The sequence below is a fragment of the Gracilinanus agilis genome, chromosome 3 (genome assembly GCF_016433145.1).
Source record: "Gracilinanus agilis isolate LMUSP501 chromosome 3, AgileGrace, whole genome shotgun sequence".
In the NCBI taxonomy this organism is placed as follows: Eukaryota; Metazoa; Chordata; class Mammalia; order Didelphimorphia; family Didelphidae; genus Gracilinanus; species Gracilinanus agilis.
This window is the reverse complement of record NC_058132.1, coordinates 170,256,101-170,271,672: the sequence shown is the minus strand read 5'-3', so window position 1 is coordinate 170,271,672 and position 15,572 is coordinate 170,256,101. Positions and strand designations below refer to the sequence as shown.

The window sequence follows — 15,572 nt, the reverse complement described above, 5'->3', positions numbered from 1 at the left end:
AACCTGGCATGTGCACTACATTTTTGGAAGGAAATTTCAAAGGTTTCAGGGAGATCATAGATAGAATCTTAATGTGATCCTACAAAGTGAGTCCGCCTTAGAGAGATTAAAAAAAGGGTATGCTGGAACTAGTACCAGCTACCAAAAGTAGTTGTTAAATTTTCATCCTGAGCATTTACACCCAAGAAATTGGCAAATTACAAATCAGGGCTTGATTTATTATTTTGCTGATTGTCTAGACTTTTTAAAAATGATGGAGAGGTCATCAGCAGCAGATGCCGACATTGCTACCGTCACCTTCACCCCTGCCACCACCACAGTCACTGCTGCAGTCTCCCACCTAATGCCTGCCATGCCCAACATTCTGCTGTTCAGTGGCAACTCACACCAGGACCTGTCCCAGAAAGTGGCAGACAGATTGGGGCTGAAACTGGGCAAGGTGGTCTGTACAAAATTCAGCAACCAGGAGACCAGTATAGAAATCGGTGAAAGTGTGAGAGGGGAAGATGTCTACATCATCCAAAGTGGCTGTGGGGAAATTAATGATAACTTGATGGAACTTCTCCTTATGATCAATGCTTGCAAAATTGCATCATCATCCAGGGTGACTGCAGTGATCCCATGTTTTCCATATGCCCGACAAGATAAAAAAGATAAGAGTCGTGTTCCAATTTCTGCAAAACTTGTGGCCAATTTGCTTTCAGTGGCTGGGGCTGATCATATCATTACAATGGATCTCCATGCTTCTCAGATACAAGGATTTTTTGATATTCCAGTGGATAATATGTATGCAGAACCTGTATTCTTACAATGGATTCAAGAAAATATTGCAGAATGGAGGAATTGTATCATTGTGTCCCCAGATGCTGGTGGAGCTAGAAGAGTAACATCAATTGCTGACAGATTGAATGTGGAGTTTGCTTTGATTCACAAAGAAAGAAAGAAGGCAAATGAGGTAGACAGGATGGTTTTGGTTGGCGATGTGAAGAATCGCGTAGCCATCCTTGTGGACGACATAGCTGATACATGTGGCACAATATGCCATGCTGCAGATAAGTTATTGTCTGCTGGAGCCACCAAAGTTTATGCTATTCTAACTCATGGAATCTTCTCGGGACCAGCTATTTCCAGGATTAATAATACAGCATTTGAGGCTGTGGTAGTCACAAATACAATTCCACAAGATAAAATCAATCACTGCTCTAAAGTCCAGGTTATTGACATTTCAATGATACTGGCTGAAACAATTCGGAGAACACACAATGGTGAATCTGTATCTTACCTGTTCAGTCAAGTTCCATTATAACTCCAGATCATTGCTTTCCTGTAGGCTGTGTATAACCACAGTCTGTTTTTCTTTAATCACTGGGACTCAACGGTATAATAATGTTTATTAAAGCTCCAATTGTGTGTGCTTTGAGATCCTTTTTTTTCCCCTCGCCTGAACCTGTTGTTGCCTTTTCAGTGTTCTTCTTAACCACCTCTCTTTCCACCTTTTTTAATAAATTGGTTTCTATAGGGAAAAATGATGGAGAAAATCTTAATAATACAAATTACATATTTTAATTTAATTTAATTTTCCCAATTACATGTAAAACAATGCAGATTATATTTAAAAGTGTTATGTGAACATTTTTTTTCAGAGAGCTGATTGTTAAACATTTGCCAGCACATTCTCAGATGGAAAACTCTTGTTATAATAAAGTTCCCAGATATCTCCTTTCCCTTCTCCCTTCCCCTACACTAGAGAAGGTATCATTTGACAAAAAGATATATGTATATATAAATCTGTCTTACTGTTTCATTTATCAATTTTTTCTCTGGAGATGGACTTATACAAGTTATGCTTCAAACAATATTTCTGTTGCTGTATATAATGCTCTCTTGGTTCTGCTTGTTTCTCTCTTCATAATTTCATGCAGACATAAAGAAAACAGAAGCAAGAAGTTATAGAGAATTAATACTTAACCATAGCCTAGTCCAGTAAGAATAGTGTTGAGAAAGCTCTGGTTCACAAGGAAAGCTAAGAACAATGAAAGAGGTAGGGTTCAGAGAGGGCCAAATGGAGACAAGAAGAGTATTGATTGGGGTGAATGGAATAGTGATGAAAATGACAGAAAGGGCAATATTGCTCAATTCTTTTTTGAGAAGTTTTACTTCTATTTTCTTTCCATAAAAATTCTTTAAAATGGGAAGGAGAGAAGAAAATTGCCTAATAAGGAGTAGGTTGTAGTGGCAATTCTTTTTGAGGGTTTAGATAGAATTAGCTGACAACTTATTCCTTTTTCAAATAAAAAAAAATTTTTTGATTCTATGATTCTGACTTGATACTCAAGACAAGGAGCAGAGATAGTGAAAGAATCCCCAGTTGACCTTGATATGGTTCAAATCACTTGGCCCAAATTAATTAGTATTCAGAGATGCAGAAACAACTACCATATGTGTTTACTAAAACAGTGAATGTAAATAATGTATAGAATAATGTAAAGAACAGGAAATTTAGAATTAAAGAAAAGCAAACATTTTAATTTTCCAGCAAGGGAAGAGAAAGCATCATAGATTTGTGGATTTAGAACAGAAAGGTGCCATCAAAAGCAATCCATTCCAGAGGGCAGCTAGGTGGCTTAGTGAGCTATAGAGCCAGGGCTGGAGATATGAAGCTCTCTGCTCAAATGTGACCACAGACACTTACTAGTTGTGTGATCATGGGCAAATCATTTAATTGGCAAAGGGTTTGCAAAGTTTTTGAGCCTATTTTTCTTTTCTTCTTTTTAAAGATTTCATTTGAGATCTCACCCGAATTCTTCTAACAGACTCTTATCTAGTGCAGATCCTGGTTCAGCACCAACATTCCTGCTTGGGAATAGCACATTTTGAAAGCTTCTTTGTAAGCTTCTACTATAGATGGGAAGCAGAGCCATTCTGTAAAACAGCCAAATTGGGGCACTAGGAATATGGATCATGGAATTGGAGGACCAGAGGCAATTAACTGTGCTTGAAGTAGAAATGATCAAAACTAGGAATCACACCAAAGTCAAAGGAGGGAAGAAAGAGGAGAGATTTGAGACCAGGCAAATAATATTATCTTTGATTCTTCATTTTTCTCACCCTATATATTCATTCATTACATCTATAGTTCAGTACAATATATAAGGTGTAGCACTTGACTGAGTTCCTTCAATTTACTAGACTCCAATTTTCTGTGAATGTGCATGTATATTTATACCCAGCTGTGTGTAGCTGGCTCTGTTGGCTTCTTCTGAATATCCTTTAAATGAAAACTCTCTTTTCTTTCTTTCTTTTTTTTTTTAAACCCTTAACTTCTGTGTATTGGCTCCTAGGTGGAAGAGTGGTTAGGGTAGGCAATGGGGGTCAAGTGACTTGCCCAGGGTCACACAGCTGGGAAGTGTCTGAGGCCAGATTTGAACCTAGGACCTCCAGTCTCTAGGTCTGACTTTCAATCCACTGAGCTAACCAGCTGCCCCCTAAATGAAAAACTCTCAATGCCACTTCCTTACTGTTTTCTCTCAAAATGGCTGATTCTAGGTTATCCCAATAACTCTCAGGATATTATTCAAAGAATATAACATAACCACTCATGAAATATGGAAGTTTCCTTCATAAGAATAATGTATGTTGAGCACAAATTTGAATAATAATAAAATCAGACATTATTGCTGCTGTTGTTTGGTATTGGTCTACTGATAAGAATTCAAGGAGTTATGAAATTTTTGCTTTTATGACTTAGGGTATCATACCTGACAACTTGCCTATAATGTTATCTTGCTATTGACTAAAGACTGTTATATGGATATACAAATATACGCATAAACATACACAAACATGAATAAACATCCTGACTTTTGCAGTGCTAGTAAAAAAAATACAGTGCTTGTTTCAATGAGATAGAAGAGTTTTATTCTTTTCAGTGTCACTATTGAATAATCATCAGAAAAATAAGATATGTAGGCTGAAGAAAAATAACAGTTTCAGGTGTGTTGTTCCTTTCAGGGTTTTTTCTGTTTTAAAAAACTACTCATCATGGTGCTACTTTATCTTCTTTTTATATAGATAGAATAAAGTATGTTTCCTTTGTTATTTCTTCTATGGCAGGTGAGTTGATGTACTTATAACAAAATATTGTTTGGGCATATATCTTGAGGGAAAATAGTTTTACATTGTTCAATAGGAAGAAAAAACTAGCTTTCTCTTCTTTTTAGGGAATCATCCTATAAAATTCTTAGACCTGTATCATAAAAGGAAATACAAAAATATAGTTATATTACATATGAGATCTGTATCTGATCCTATATTTCAGTTGACTCACTTCATGGTTACTTTGCACAAAGACATGTTTCTGTTTAATTCTTGACAAAATAGGTAAGTTGTCTTCCCCAGAAACATTTGCCATGGTCAAAAACATGTAATCTTCTGATGGTCAGCTTTTTTATGATGAACCTCCCTGTATTTCAACTGGTCCCAAGATAATATTCTGTCACCAAGCCCACTCTTTAAAGTCTTCTGACTTCATAAGACCTGTCAGAACTTCAAGTACAGTGTCAGAACTTGTGAACCAACCCAATGTTATCTCCACACCATAATGAAATATCAGCATAGGATTATTTTGGACAAGGATTATATAGTGAGCTAGGTATAGGAATAAATGTGAAAGTTATTTCAGAGTATTTTCTATGATCCCAATCCTTTTTCCTCTGCAAAGACCCATCTCTTAATATTAATACTCTCCAATCTCAGGTGCCTCCTATCTGTTAACGGATCACTTAACTTACTTGGGTCCTCAGTTTCCTCAACTGTAAAATGAAGGTAGTGAATTTAGTGTGTTCTGACATCCTTTTGAGCCGAGTCTCAAGATGCTATGTGACTAATCATTAGGAGCTACTTTATCCATTATATGCCAATAAATCTGACAAACTAAGTGAAATGGATGACTATTTACAAAAATACAAATTGCCCAAATTAAAAAGGAAATGGAATACTTAAATAATCCCATCTCAGAAAAAAAAAGAAATTGAATAAGCCGTCAATGAATTTCCTAAGAAAAAAATCCCCAGATGGATTCACAAGTGAATTCTATCAAACATTTAAAGGGCAATTAATCCCAATGCTACATAAACTATTTGGGAAAATAGGCAGAGAAGGAATCCTACCAAATTTATTTTTATGAAACTAATATGGTACTGTTACCCTAAGACAGGAAGAGCAAAAACAGAGAAAATTATAGGCCAATTTCATTAATGAAATATAGCTTCAAAATTATTTAAGTAAGATATTGGCAAGGAGACTAGAGCAATATATCACAAGGATGATTTACTATGACCAGATGGGATTTACACCAGGAATGCAAGGCTGGTTTAATTAGAAATATTAGAAAATTAGAAAAGATTAGGAAAACTATCAGCATAATTGACATATCAATAACCAAGCTAACAAAAATCACATGATTATCTCGACAAATGTAGAAAAACCTTCAACAAAATACAATACCCATTCCTATTAAAAACATTAGAAAGCATAGAAATAAATGGGTCTTTCCACAAAATGATAAGTAATATCTATCTAAAACCTTCAGCAAGTATCATCTCCAATGGGGATAAGTTAGAAGCCTTCCAATAAGATCAGGAGTGAAGCAAGGATTTCAGTTATCACCACTAGTGATATCGTTTAATTTTGTTTTAGAAATGTTAGATTTAGCAATAGGGAAAGAAAAAGAAATTGAAGGAATTAAAGTAGGCAATGAGGAAACTAAACTATCATTCTTTTTTTTTTTAAGCCCTTACCTTCCATCTTGGAGTCAATACTGTGTATTGGCTCCAAGGCAGAAGAGTGGTAAAGGTAGGCAATGGGGGTCAAATGATTTGCCCAGGGTCACACAGCTGGGAAGTGTCTTGAGGCCAGATTTGAACCTAGGATCTCCCATCTCTAGGCCTGGCTCTCAATCCACTGAGCTACCAGGCTGCCCCCATTATCATTCTTTGCAGATGATATGATGGTATACTTAGAGAGTACTAGTGAATCAACTAAAAAACTAGTTGAAATAATTAATAACTTTAGTAAAGTTGCAGGATACAAGATGAATCCACATAAATCATTAGCATTTCTATATATTATCAACAAAGTCCAGCAGCAAGATTTTAAAAAAGGTAAAACCACTTTAAACAATATAAAATACCTGGGACTCTACTTGCTAAGCAAACACAGGAATTATATGAACACAATTATAAAACACTTTTCATACAAATAAAGCCAGATCTAAACAATTGGAAAAATAATAATTGCATATAGGTAGACTGAGCTAGTATAATAAAAATGACAAGTCTAACTAGGGAAATGCAAATTAAAACAACTCTGAGGTACCACCTCACACCTATTAGATTGGCCAATATGATAGTAAAGGAAAATGGTAAATGTTCAAGGGGATGTGGAAAAACTGGAACACTAATGCATTGTTGGTGGAATTGTGAACTGATCCAACCATTCTGGAGGGCAATTTGGAATGATGCCCAAAGGGTTCTAAAACTGTGCATACCCTTTGATCCTGTAATACCACTAATAGGTCTAATTCCCAAAGAGATAACAAAAAAGGGGAAAGGACCTACTTATACAAAAATACAAAAATAGGAGCTCTTTTTTGGTGAAAAAGAATTGGGAATTGAGGGGATGTTCATCAATTAGAGAATGGCTGAACAAATTGTAGTACATGATGGTAATGGAATACTATTGTGCTATAAAAAATAATAAGCAAAATAATTTCAAAAACAGCTGGAAAGATCTGCATGAACAGATGCACCCGGATGCACGGTGAAATAAGGAAAACTGTGAGCACATCATACACAGTAACAGCAATATTGGATGATGATTATCTATGAAAACTTGGCTACTCTCAGTAATGCAATGAAATAAGCAAAACTGGGAGAACATCATACACAATAACAGCAATATTGGATGATGATTATCTATGAAAACTTGGCTACTCTCAGTAATGCAATGATCTGGGACAATCCTGAAAGACTTATGACAGGGAATGCTATCCACCTCCAGAGAAAGAACTATTGGAGTCATCTTTTACACCAGTGTATTTATGGTTTTATTTTGGGGTTTTGGTTATGTATGAATGTGTTCTAATGATATTAACCAATGTGGAAGTGTGTTTTGTATGACAATAAAAACAAATTAAAAAATATACTGTTTAACTACAAATAGCACAGTTTCTGAAGAACCCAAATTACATACAGGCCAAAGGACACTAGAAAAATGTATGATTATTTGAATTAAGTTTTTAAAATTTGCAGCATGTTTCCAAAAGCAATTTTAGTGTAACAAGAAACATAAAAGATATTATTGAATATATGTGTGTATATATGTATATATACATACATACATTCCTGGAGAGGAAGGTCACATATTGAGAATTAGTATAATAAAAGACAGCATAATTGGTAATCCAAGATATTAAAGAATGGAAAGACTTTCCATGGATTGGATCAACATCTTTTAGAGGATATAGGTGAAAACATGAAAAAGAACTAAACAAAATGGCAGGAATGAGTTGCATTCTGCATTAATAAAAGAAATATGTTTTTTTTGAGAGATATTATTTTATATATCATATTATTATTTATTTACTTTAACATTCTTTTCTTTTTAAATTTTGAGTTCCAAATCCTCTCCCTCACCACCACTGTCACCCACTGAGAAAGAAAGTAATATGATATTAATTATACTTGTGAAGTTATATAAAATATATTTCTACATTAGCCACATTTCCCAAAAAAAGCAAGCAAAATAAAGTGATAAAATTACACTTCATATTGCCTCCAGAATTCCTCATTTCTCTCCCTGGATGTAGATAGTACTTTTTCATCATGAGTCCTTTGGAATTGTCTTGGATTGTTTTATTGATCAGAGTTCCCAATTATCCCTTTAAATTGGTTCTATTTTTGCATTTGCTTTGTCTGAGATACGACTGCTACTCCTACAATTTTTGGGGATTAGCTGAATCACATTAGATTCTACTCCAGTCCTTCATTTTAATTCTGTGTGTGTCTTTCCATTTCGTGTGTGTGTGTGTGTGTGTGTGCACACGCTAGAGTGGATGTCTTATAAACAATGCGTTGTTGGATTCTGGTTTCTAATTCATTCATTCTAATTCATTCTATTTTAAGGGTGAACCATTCCATTCACATTCACTCCATCCCAGTTTCTTTTTTTCTCTCTCTTTTTATCCTGTCTCTCTTCAAAAGTCTATTTTATTTCTAACCACTGCCTGCTTTAATCTACCTTCCATTTGGTCATTTCCTGACTTCTATTTCTTTCCTCCATCCCCTCCTATTATCCTATTGGGTAAGTTACATTTGAACCAATTCTGATGAGAGTGAGATTTAATCATTGCCCACATACTGTAAGGGGGGAATAAGGATTTTTGGTCGAATATATAAAAAGGTGGTTGCCAGGGGGAAAATCCCCAATTAAGGAATAACCTCAAGTCAAAATTTACTTTTATGGAAATTTATTTACAATTGAGAAGAGGTAGAAGAAATAAGGAAATAAGAATCTAACACAGTAGGTAAATTACTACGATCCTCTAATTAATCCAGTTAGATCTAACTAACCCAAGCCGAGAGTCAGAGGGCCAGAGGCCTGGAGGTTAATGAAGCAAAGCTTCATTCATAGAGTCTCTATTAAAGGGAAGTTCCTTAAGAGAAGTTCAGGAAGATTCAATCTTTAAACTCACCACATGGACTTCTAAAGAAGATATTGAAAGCAGTCTCACCAAGGTCTCAGCGTTCCAGCCAGTACTCCTCCACAAACCAGGAAAGCTAGAAGACTCAGCCCAGCTGACTGAGTAGCTCTTTTTAAAGGTGTCACTTATGTGTCACTTCCTGTGCCTCCCTCCTAGTTTGAGTGTCCAATCACAACAGACGCTTCTCTTAGGACTGCCTAGGGGACAGTCAGTTGATTCTGATTTGTCATCCACTTTAGCACACATGGGTACCGGACCTCCCAAAATTGGAGGTGTTCTCACCTTTGGTGATTAAATCTAAAGATGGGCAGTGTAGACTTCATCTAATTGTCATAATACCCAACCCTCATCTTCCCCCCACTGTGAAAATTCTTTCTTGTGTGCCTTTTTGATGTGAGAAAAATCTCCGCATTCTATCTCTCTCTTTCCCCATTCATCCTATATATCTATCTTTCTTATCCCTTCATTTTTTTAGATCATTTTAACATAATCAATTCACACCCATGCTCTCTGTTTATGTAAAATCCTTTTAACTGTTCTGATAATGATAAAGTTCCTAGGAATTACATGAATCATCTCATAAAGGAATATAAATAGTTTAACTTTATTGAGATTCTTAAAATTTCTCTTTCATGTTTACTGTTTTTTGCTTCTGATTCTTCTTTGAAAGTCAACTTTTCTAATCAGTTTTGATCTTTTCATTAGGAATGTTTGAAAATCCTCTATTTTCTTAAACATTTTTTTCCACTGAAGGATTATATTCAATTTTGCTGGGTAGGTGATTTTTTTTGTGGTAATACTAGTTCCTTTACCTTCTAGAATATCTTTTTTTTTAAACCCTTGTACTTCGGTGTATTGTCTCATAGGTGGAAGATTGGTAAGGGTGGGCAATGGGGGTCAAGTGACTTGCCCAGGGTCACACAGCTGGGGAGTGGCTGGGGCCGGGTTTGAACCTAGGACCTCCTGTCTCTAGGCCTGACTCTCACTCCACTGAGCTACCCAGCTGCCCCTAGAATATCTTTTTTCTTTTTAACATGGAAGCTACTATGTCTTGTGTGAGCTTGACTATGGCTCCATGATATTTTAATGGTTTCATTTGAAATATTTTCTCTTTGATGTGGGAGCTCTGGAATTGATATTCCTGGGAGTTTTCTTTTCTTTTTTTTTTTTTAAATCTCTTTCAGGTGGTGATCAGTGGTTTCTTTCAATTTCTATTTTACCCTCTAAATCTAAGATACTGGGACAGTTTCCTTGACAATATCTTGAAATATGATATCTAGGCTCTTTCTTTGGTCATGTCTTTCAGGTAGTTCAATAAATTCTCTCTCCTTGATCCATTTTCTATGTTCATTGTTTTTCTAATGAGGTATTTCATATTTTCTTCTATTTTTTCATTCTTTTAATATTGTTTTATTGTTTATTTACTTAATAGTATACTAATTATTAAATAATTAAATCAATTTATTTATTAAACTAAATAATTGAACAAAATATATTAACATATATATAATAAATAAATATTTATTTCACACTGCCTCTTGGAGTCATTAGCTGCCATTTCCTTAATTCTAATTTTTAAGAAATTATTTTTTAAACCATCCAACAACTCCACTATAATTCCTCATGGTTAGAATACCTGAAAAGGGGGACTAGGAACTGAGTGAATATGGGTGAAGAGTTAAAGTTTACAGAAGGGAAGACATAGAGAGAGAACAGAGACACAGAGATGTGTAGAGTTCCAGCATAATGTAAGCCTGACAGTGAGTTAGCTCTGGTGGTAAAGAGCTTTCTCTCAGCCTGACATACTGATTTTTAGTGAGGTTATAAGGAGAGGGGGAAGGGAGATTGATAATCAAACTGGTGGTCTGACAAATAAATTAACATTATGAACTAATCCTCACAAGATATAAGCTATGGACCATAATACAATGGGTGTAGCTAACACCCAGATCTGGAGTTCATTTGACCTAAGGCATATTAGCTTGTCTGATTCAAATGTTAAATGAGTGTTATTGGCAAAACAAAGAGACTGAGATAGCTAGTCAGTTTTCTGAAGTGTAGCCTTGGAGGAGGTTGGAATATTACCAGATTAAAGTCTTAATTTGAACTCAAGGCAAAGAAATTAGTCTGGAGAAATGAGCACATTGCTAATAAGTGTGGTTTTTGAGTACTTGTATAATATTTTCAAGATATGTACATGCCTGGACAGCTATAATTTTCTTCAGTGAGATTTTGTATCTCTTTTTCTATTTGGCCAATTCTGCTTTTTTAAAGAGTTCTTCAGTGGATTTTCACACTACTTTTGCCATTTGGCTAATTCTATTTTTAAGATGTTATTTTCTTTAGCATTTTTTGTGCCTCTTTTACAAAACTGTTAATTCTCTTTTCATAATTGTCTTGCATCACTTATTTGTTTTCTCAACTTTTCCTCTACCACTCATCTCTTTCTTGAACTCTTCTAGGAATTTTCACTGGGCTTTGGTCCAATTAGCATTTTTCCTTGTGGCTTTATTTGTAGCTATTTTCTAATTGATGCCTTCTGAGTTTATGTCTTGGTCTTACCTACAACCATCATAGCTTTGTATGACCAAATTATTTTTTTGCTGTTAGCTTATTTTTACAGCCTATATTCTTGACTTTGAACTTTATACTAAAGTTGAACTGTGTTTACCTGGGGTCGGAGAGGCACTGTCCCATGCTTCAGGCTTTTTTGTGCTGCTGTTTCAGAGATAGTTCTGGGTTCTGCAGTTTTTCAATAATTCCAAGGTGGTGTAATCCTGGGAGAGATGTCCTGGTGTGCACTCAAGAAAGTCACTGGTCTTCAGAAGGCACAAGTGCTAGGGATTTCTTTGCTTTGGAATGCTGACCTGGGCCCTTACCCCATTGTGACCAACCCCCAGTACTCCTCTTTGCCCTAAAACTATAACCCAGAACTTTATCTGGATAATAGAATGGTCAGTCAGAGCCAGCTATACCCAGTGTGGGGAAAGAGTGCCCTTTAATCTCTTTCTGACCAATTGTTTGACCCTTTTACCATATTTGAACTGAGAGTCCCCAAAGCTTCTACTGCCCCTGCTTTAGCCATGGTTGCACTTATATATGTGTGTGGTCCTGACAGGCTTCTACCCTGGTGTCAGAAATTTGTCCTGCTAACCCTCCCAAGTTTTCTTAGATTGGGAAAATGTTTTACTCTGACCTTTTCTTGGCTCTACCACGCCAAAATTTTATTTGAGTTGTTATTTTAAATTTGTTTTGAGGGGTCTATTGAGAGAGTTTAAGAGAGTTGCCTTTAACCCACCATTTTGATCCTGGAAGAAATATATTCTTTAGAAAATGAATAATAGATAACTTTGTACAATGACTCTCTTGTTATTAATATCGATACAAGACATAAACAGGGAGGCATATGCACACTAAAAGTTAGGAATGTACTCACCAAAGGGAGGCATGCGATCACTGAATGTCACTGTAATAGACGAAAAGAAATGTCCAGATGCTTCTGCTTGAGGATAACAGTGTATTGTTGACATGTAACTGCATAGAGATTCATACTCACATAAAAGATTTCAGTCTAGAACAGTGAACAAAAAATCCCTATTTTGAAGATTATGATATGCAGCTGGATGAACAATCCATAAATCTGGCCCATCAACATAAGTATCTTGAATAGAACATTGAATAAGAGTAGAAGAGTAACTAGATTCTGTTTAGGAAATTCAAAAATTTGCTTTCCAAATTCTAAACTTCGCTCAGAAACAGAAGTCTATTTTAAAAAATATTATATATATGTATATATATATGTATATATATAATTTGTATATATACATATACACACATATATATGTTATAGGATATACATAGCTAGTATTTATATTATGCTTTAAGGTTTGCAAAGAGTTTTACAGTTATCATCTCATTTGATCCTTATAACATCATAATGATGTAGGGGTTATTATTATTCCCTTCTTGCAGATGAGAAAATTGAGGCAAATAATAATCTACTTGCCCAGAATCATCTATCTAGCTATGTTTCTAAAACTAAATTTAAACTCAAGTCTGCCACAGTGCTACCTGGCTGTTTCTATATAAGGAGGTTTATATATCTACTAAATAAAATATTGTAGAACACTGAAGTTCTCTCAACTCTCCTCCCTATCTCTTATAAAGTTCTCAGTATCAACACCCACTTCTCTTCCTTTTCCTTCTCTTCAGGGCAGGGGTATATTAATTCCTTGCTAAATCTAATCTTTCCCTTTTGCTTCCTTACTTTCCTTACTCCTCCAGAATCCTCTTCCAACAACCATTATTTTCCAGTCATATTCAAACTGTCCTTATTTATTGATTTGTTATATATATATATGCATATATATATATATATAAATATATATGTGTGTGTGTGTGTAAAACCTGTTTATAACCATGTTTAGGTCTCACAATCTGTAAAATACTTTCTTGACCCATATGTCCCAACTATTTCTTTTCTCATTTGCTGCTTCCTTTCAATGCCAAACTTCATGGGAAAATTGTCTGTGCTCAATGTCTCTACTTTCTTATTACAGATTGTCTCCTGAATATTTTGCAATATGACTTGTTTGCTCTATGCTTTAATGAAATGGTGCTTTAGAAGGTGACAGTTAAATTTAACTAAACAACCAACATTGAGTAAGTACCTAGTATGTACAACCCACTGTACTAGGAGCTGGAGATAGATACAAGCAAAGCCATCTCTGTCCTCAAAGAGCATAAATAAGAATACAAAGAAAACTAAGGTAGGTTAATATCTTGTCCACCAGGAAAATCTTCACTTAAGCTAAGCCTTGAAGTAAGTCAAGGATTCTAAGAAAAAAATATGAGAAAGATGTGTATCCCAAGTCATAGGGAATGGCTTATGAAAGTCAGGGGTAGAGTATTAAGTTCAGAAGATGACTATTAGTTGTGTTTGGCCAGAATGAAGAGTGAATAAAGAGGAATAGTCTAAAATAAAGATGGAAAGGCAGACAGAAGTCCACATTGCAGAGGGCTTTGCATGCTAGGCTAAAAAGTTAGGATTTTATACTATTGGCAATGGGGAGCAATTGAGTACTATAATTAGAGTTCTGTGCCTTACAACTGTTTTGGCAACTATGTGAATGATTGGTTGGAGGAAAGGAGAAACTGTAAGCAAGGATACTAATTAAGAGATTATTGTATTACTCTAGGTGAGAAGTGATGAAGACTCAGACTAATTGTGGCCGTGGAGAGATATGAAAAATGTTGTAAGGGTAGGATCAAACAGATCTTAAAAGCAGTAACAAAAATGATTTTAAAACTGACTTAAATACTACTTAATGAGCTACAAAGAACTTTGGAGACCTTTAGTTTAAAAAACTTCCCTGTGCAGTATGTGCCACAAGTTAAATGAATGAGCTTGTCCCCCCCTCATTCCTAAGGTTGGGGAAAATGAACCTCAGAAAAATAAAACTTAGAAACTGATTGGATGTTGGGGAAGGTGTGGTGGTAGAAAGGTAGAGGAAAAGTCAGGGATGATCTATCTGGAGGTTAACAAACCTGAGATACTTAGAGAATTGTGCTCTCTTCCAAAGGAATAAGGAAGTTTGAATGAGACAGTACAGAGCAGTAGATAATGAATTCCATTTTGGCCATGTTGAGTTTGAGATGCCTATGGGACATGGAGGAGGAAGCATCTATTAACACGGAGTTGATGACATATGATTAGAGTTCAGGAAACAGATTAGGGAAGGGTTTTTTAGTTTGTGTTGGCAGAGGGAAGGTCTGCTCACCATCTCAATCAATAAGTATAGTCATTGACTTTGGGGAAAACAATTCCCTCTTTAGATTGCTGAAACAAATCCCATGTATAAGCAGAGAGAACCCAGTTCCAGAAATTGTTTGATTTCTGAAGTGGGCTGTTACTTTCATGTTACTTTCAGGGGTGTGCTATACTAGGAATAAGTCCAAAAGCAGCTAGGACCTGGCCAAATTTAAAAAAATATGTTGCTTTTCTCATAGTGTGTCCCTGAGGATATCCCTTTCATTTCCCAACAAGCAAACCATCATTACTAAACTGTGTAAACAACCTATTCAGCCTTTGACAGCTGGAGTTTTTTAACTGAGAGTAAAGCTGCCAGGAAATCCAGTAGATGCTTGTGATCAGAGACCCATCAATATGATTGGCACACTAGGGAAATCTGGGCACCATGGGGGTTCAAACATTGGTCAGTTGATGATGTGGTTAGGTAATGATGCAAGCTATTAGTTTGAGATTCCCTTGCAAACATGCAGCAGTTAGCCTCACCCAAAGACCTCTGAGGACAAAGAAGTCATGTGAGATACTGTAGTGCAATGGATAGAGAATTAGATATGCAGCCAGGAATTCAAGACCTAACTCCTGAAATACACTGGTTGTGTGATACAGAGCAAATCATTTAACCTTTCAGTTCTCTGAGCAGTTCTCTAAGGTTATCAATTGCTCTATAAATTTCATAGAAACGTTCACTTGCATTAGTAGGTAGAATTTCCCCACCTGCAATTCTCTATACTGAGGAAATTTATTCTCTAAACCTATCCCTGTACTTATCACAGAGCTTAGTGTATGATAAGTGCTTAATAAATACTTCTTGGCTGAATAAATATCTGAGCTTTCTAACAACAAAATAGGCTGCTTTGAAGACAGTGAGGACCCCATCACTGCCAGTCTTCAAAGAAGGAGTAGATCACTCCATAATCAGGAGCCTCTAATAGAAGTCCTTAATCAACTTTAAAAACCAATGTTTTATAACTATATTTCAATAAAATTAGTTTCCTTTGTAAT

General features: G+C 35.6%; 1 protein-coding gene across 1 annotated transcript; it reads left to right on the top strand.

Annotated features, from left to right (window-relative positions):
• Nucleotides 1-352: 352 nt before the first annotated feature.
• LOC123238959 (ribose-phosphate pyrophosphokinase 2-like) lies at nt 353-1,306 on the top strand. Its single transcript, XM_044666219.1, has one exon. It carries the CDS (start codon nt 353-355, stop codon nt 1,304-1,306), a length of 954 nt encoding a protein of 317 aa, XP_044522154.1.
• Nucleotides 1,307-15,572: the final 14,266 nt, after the last annotated feature.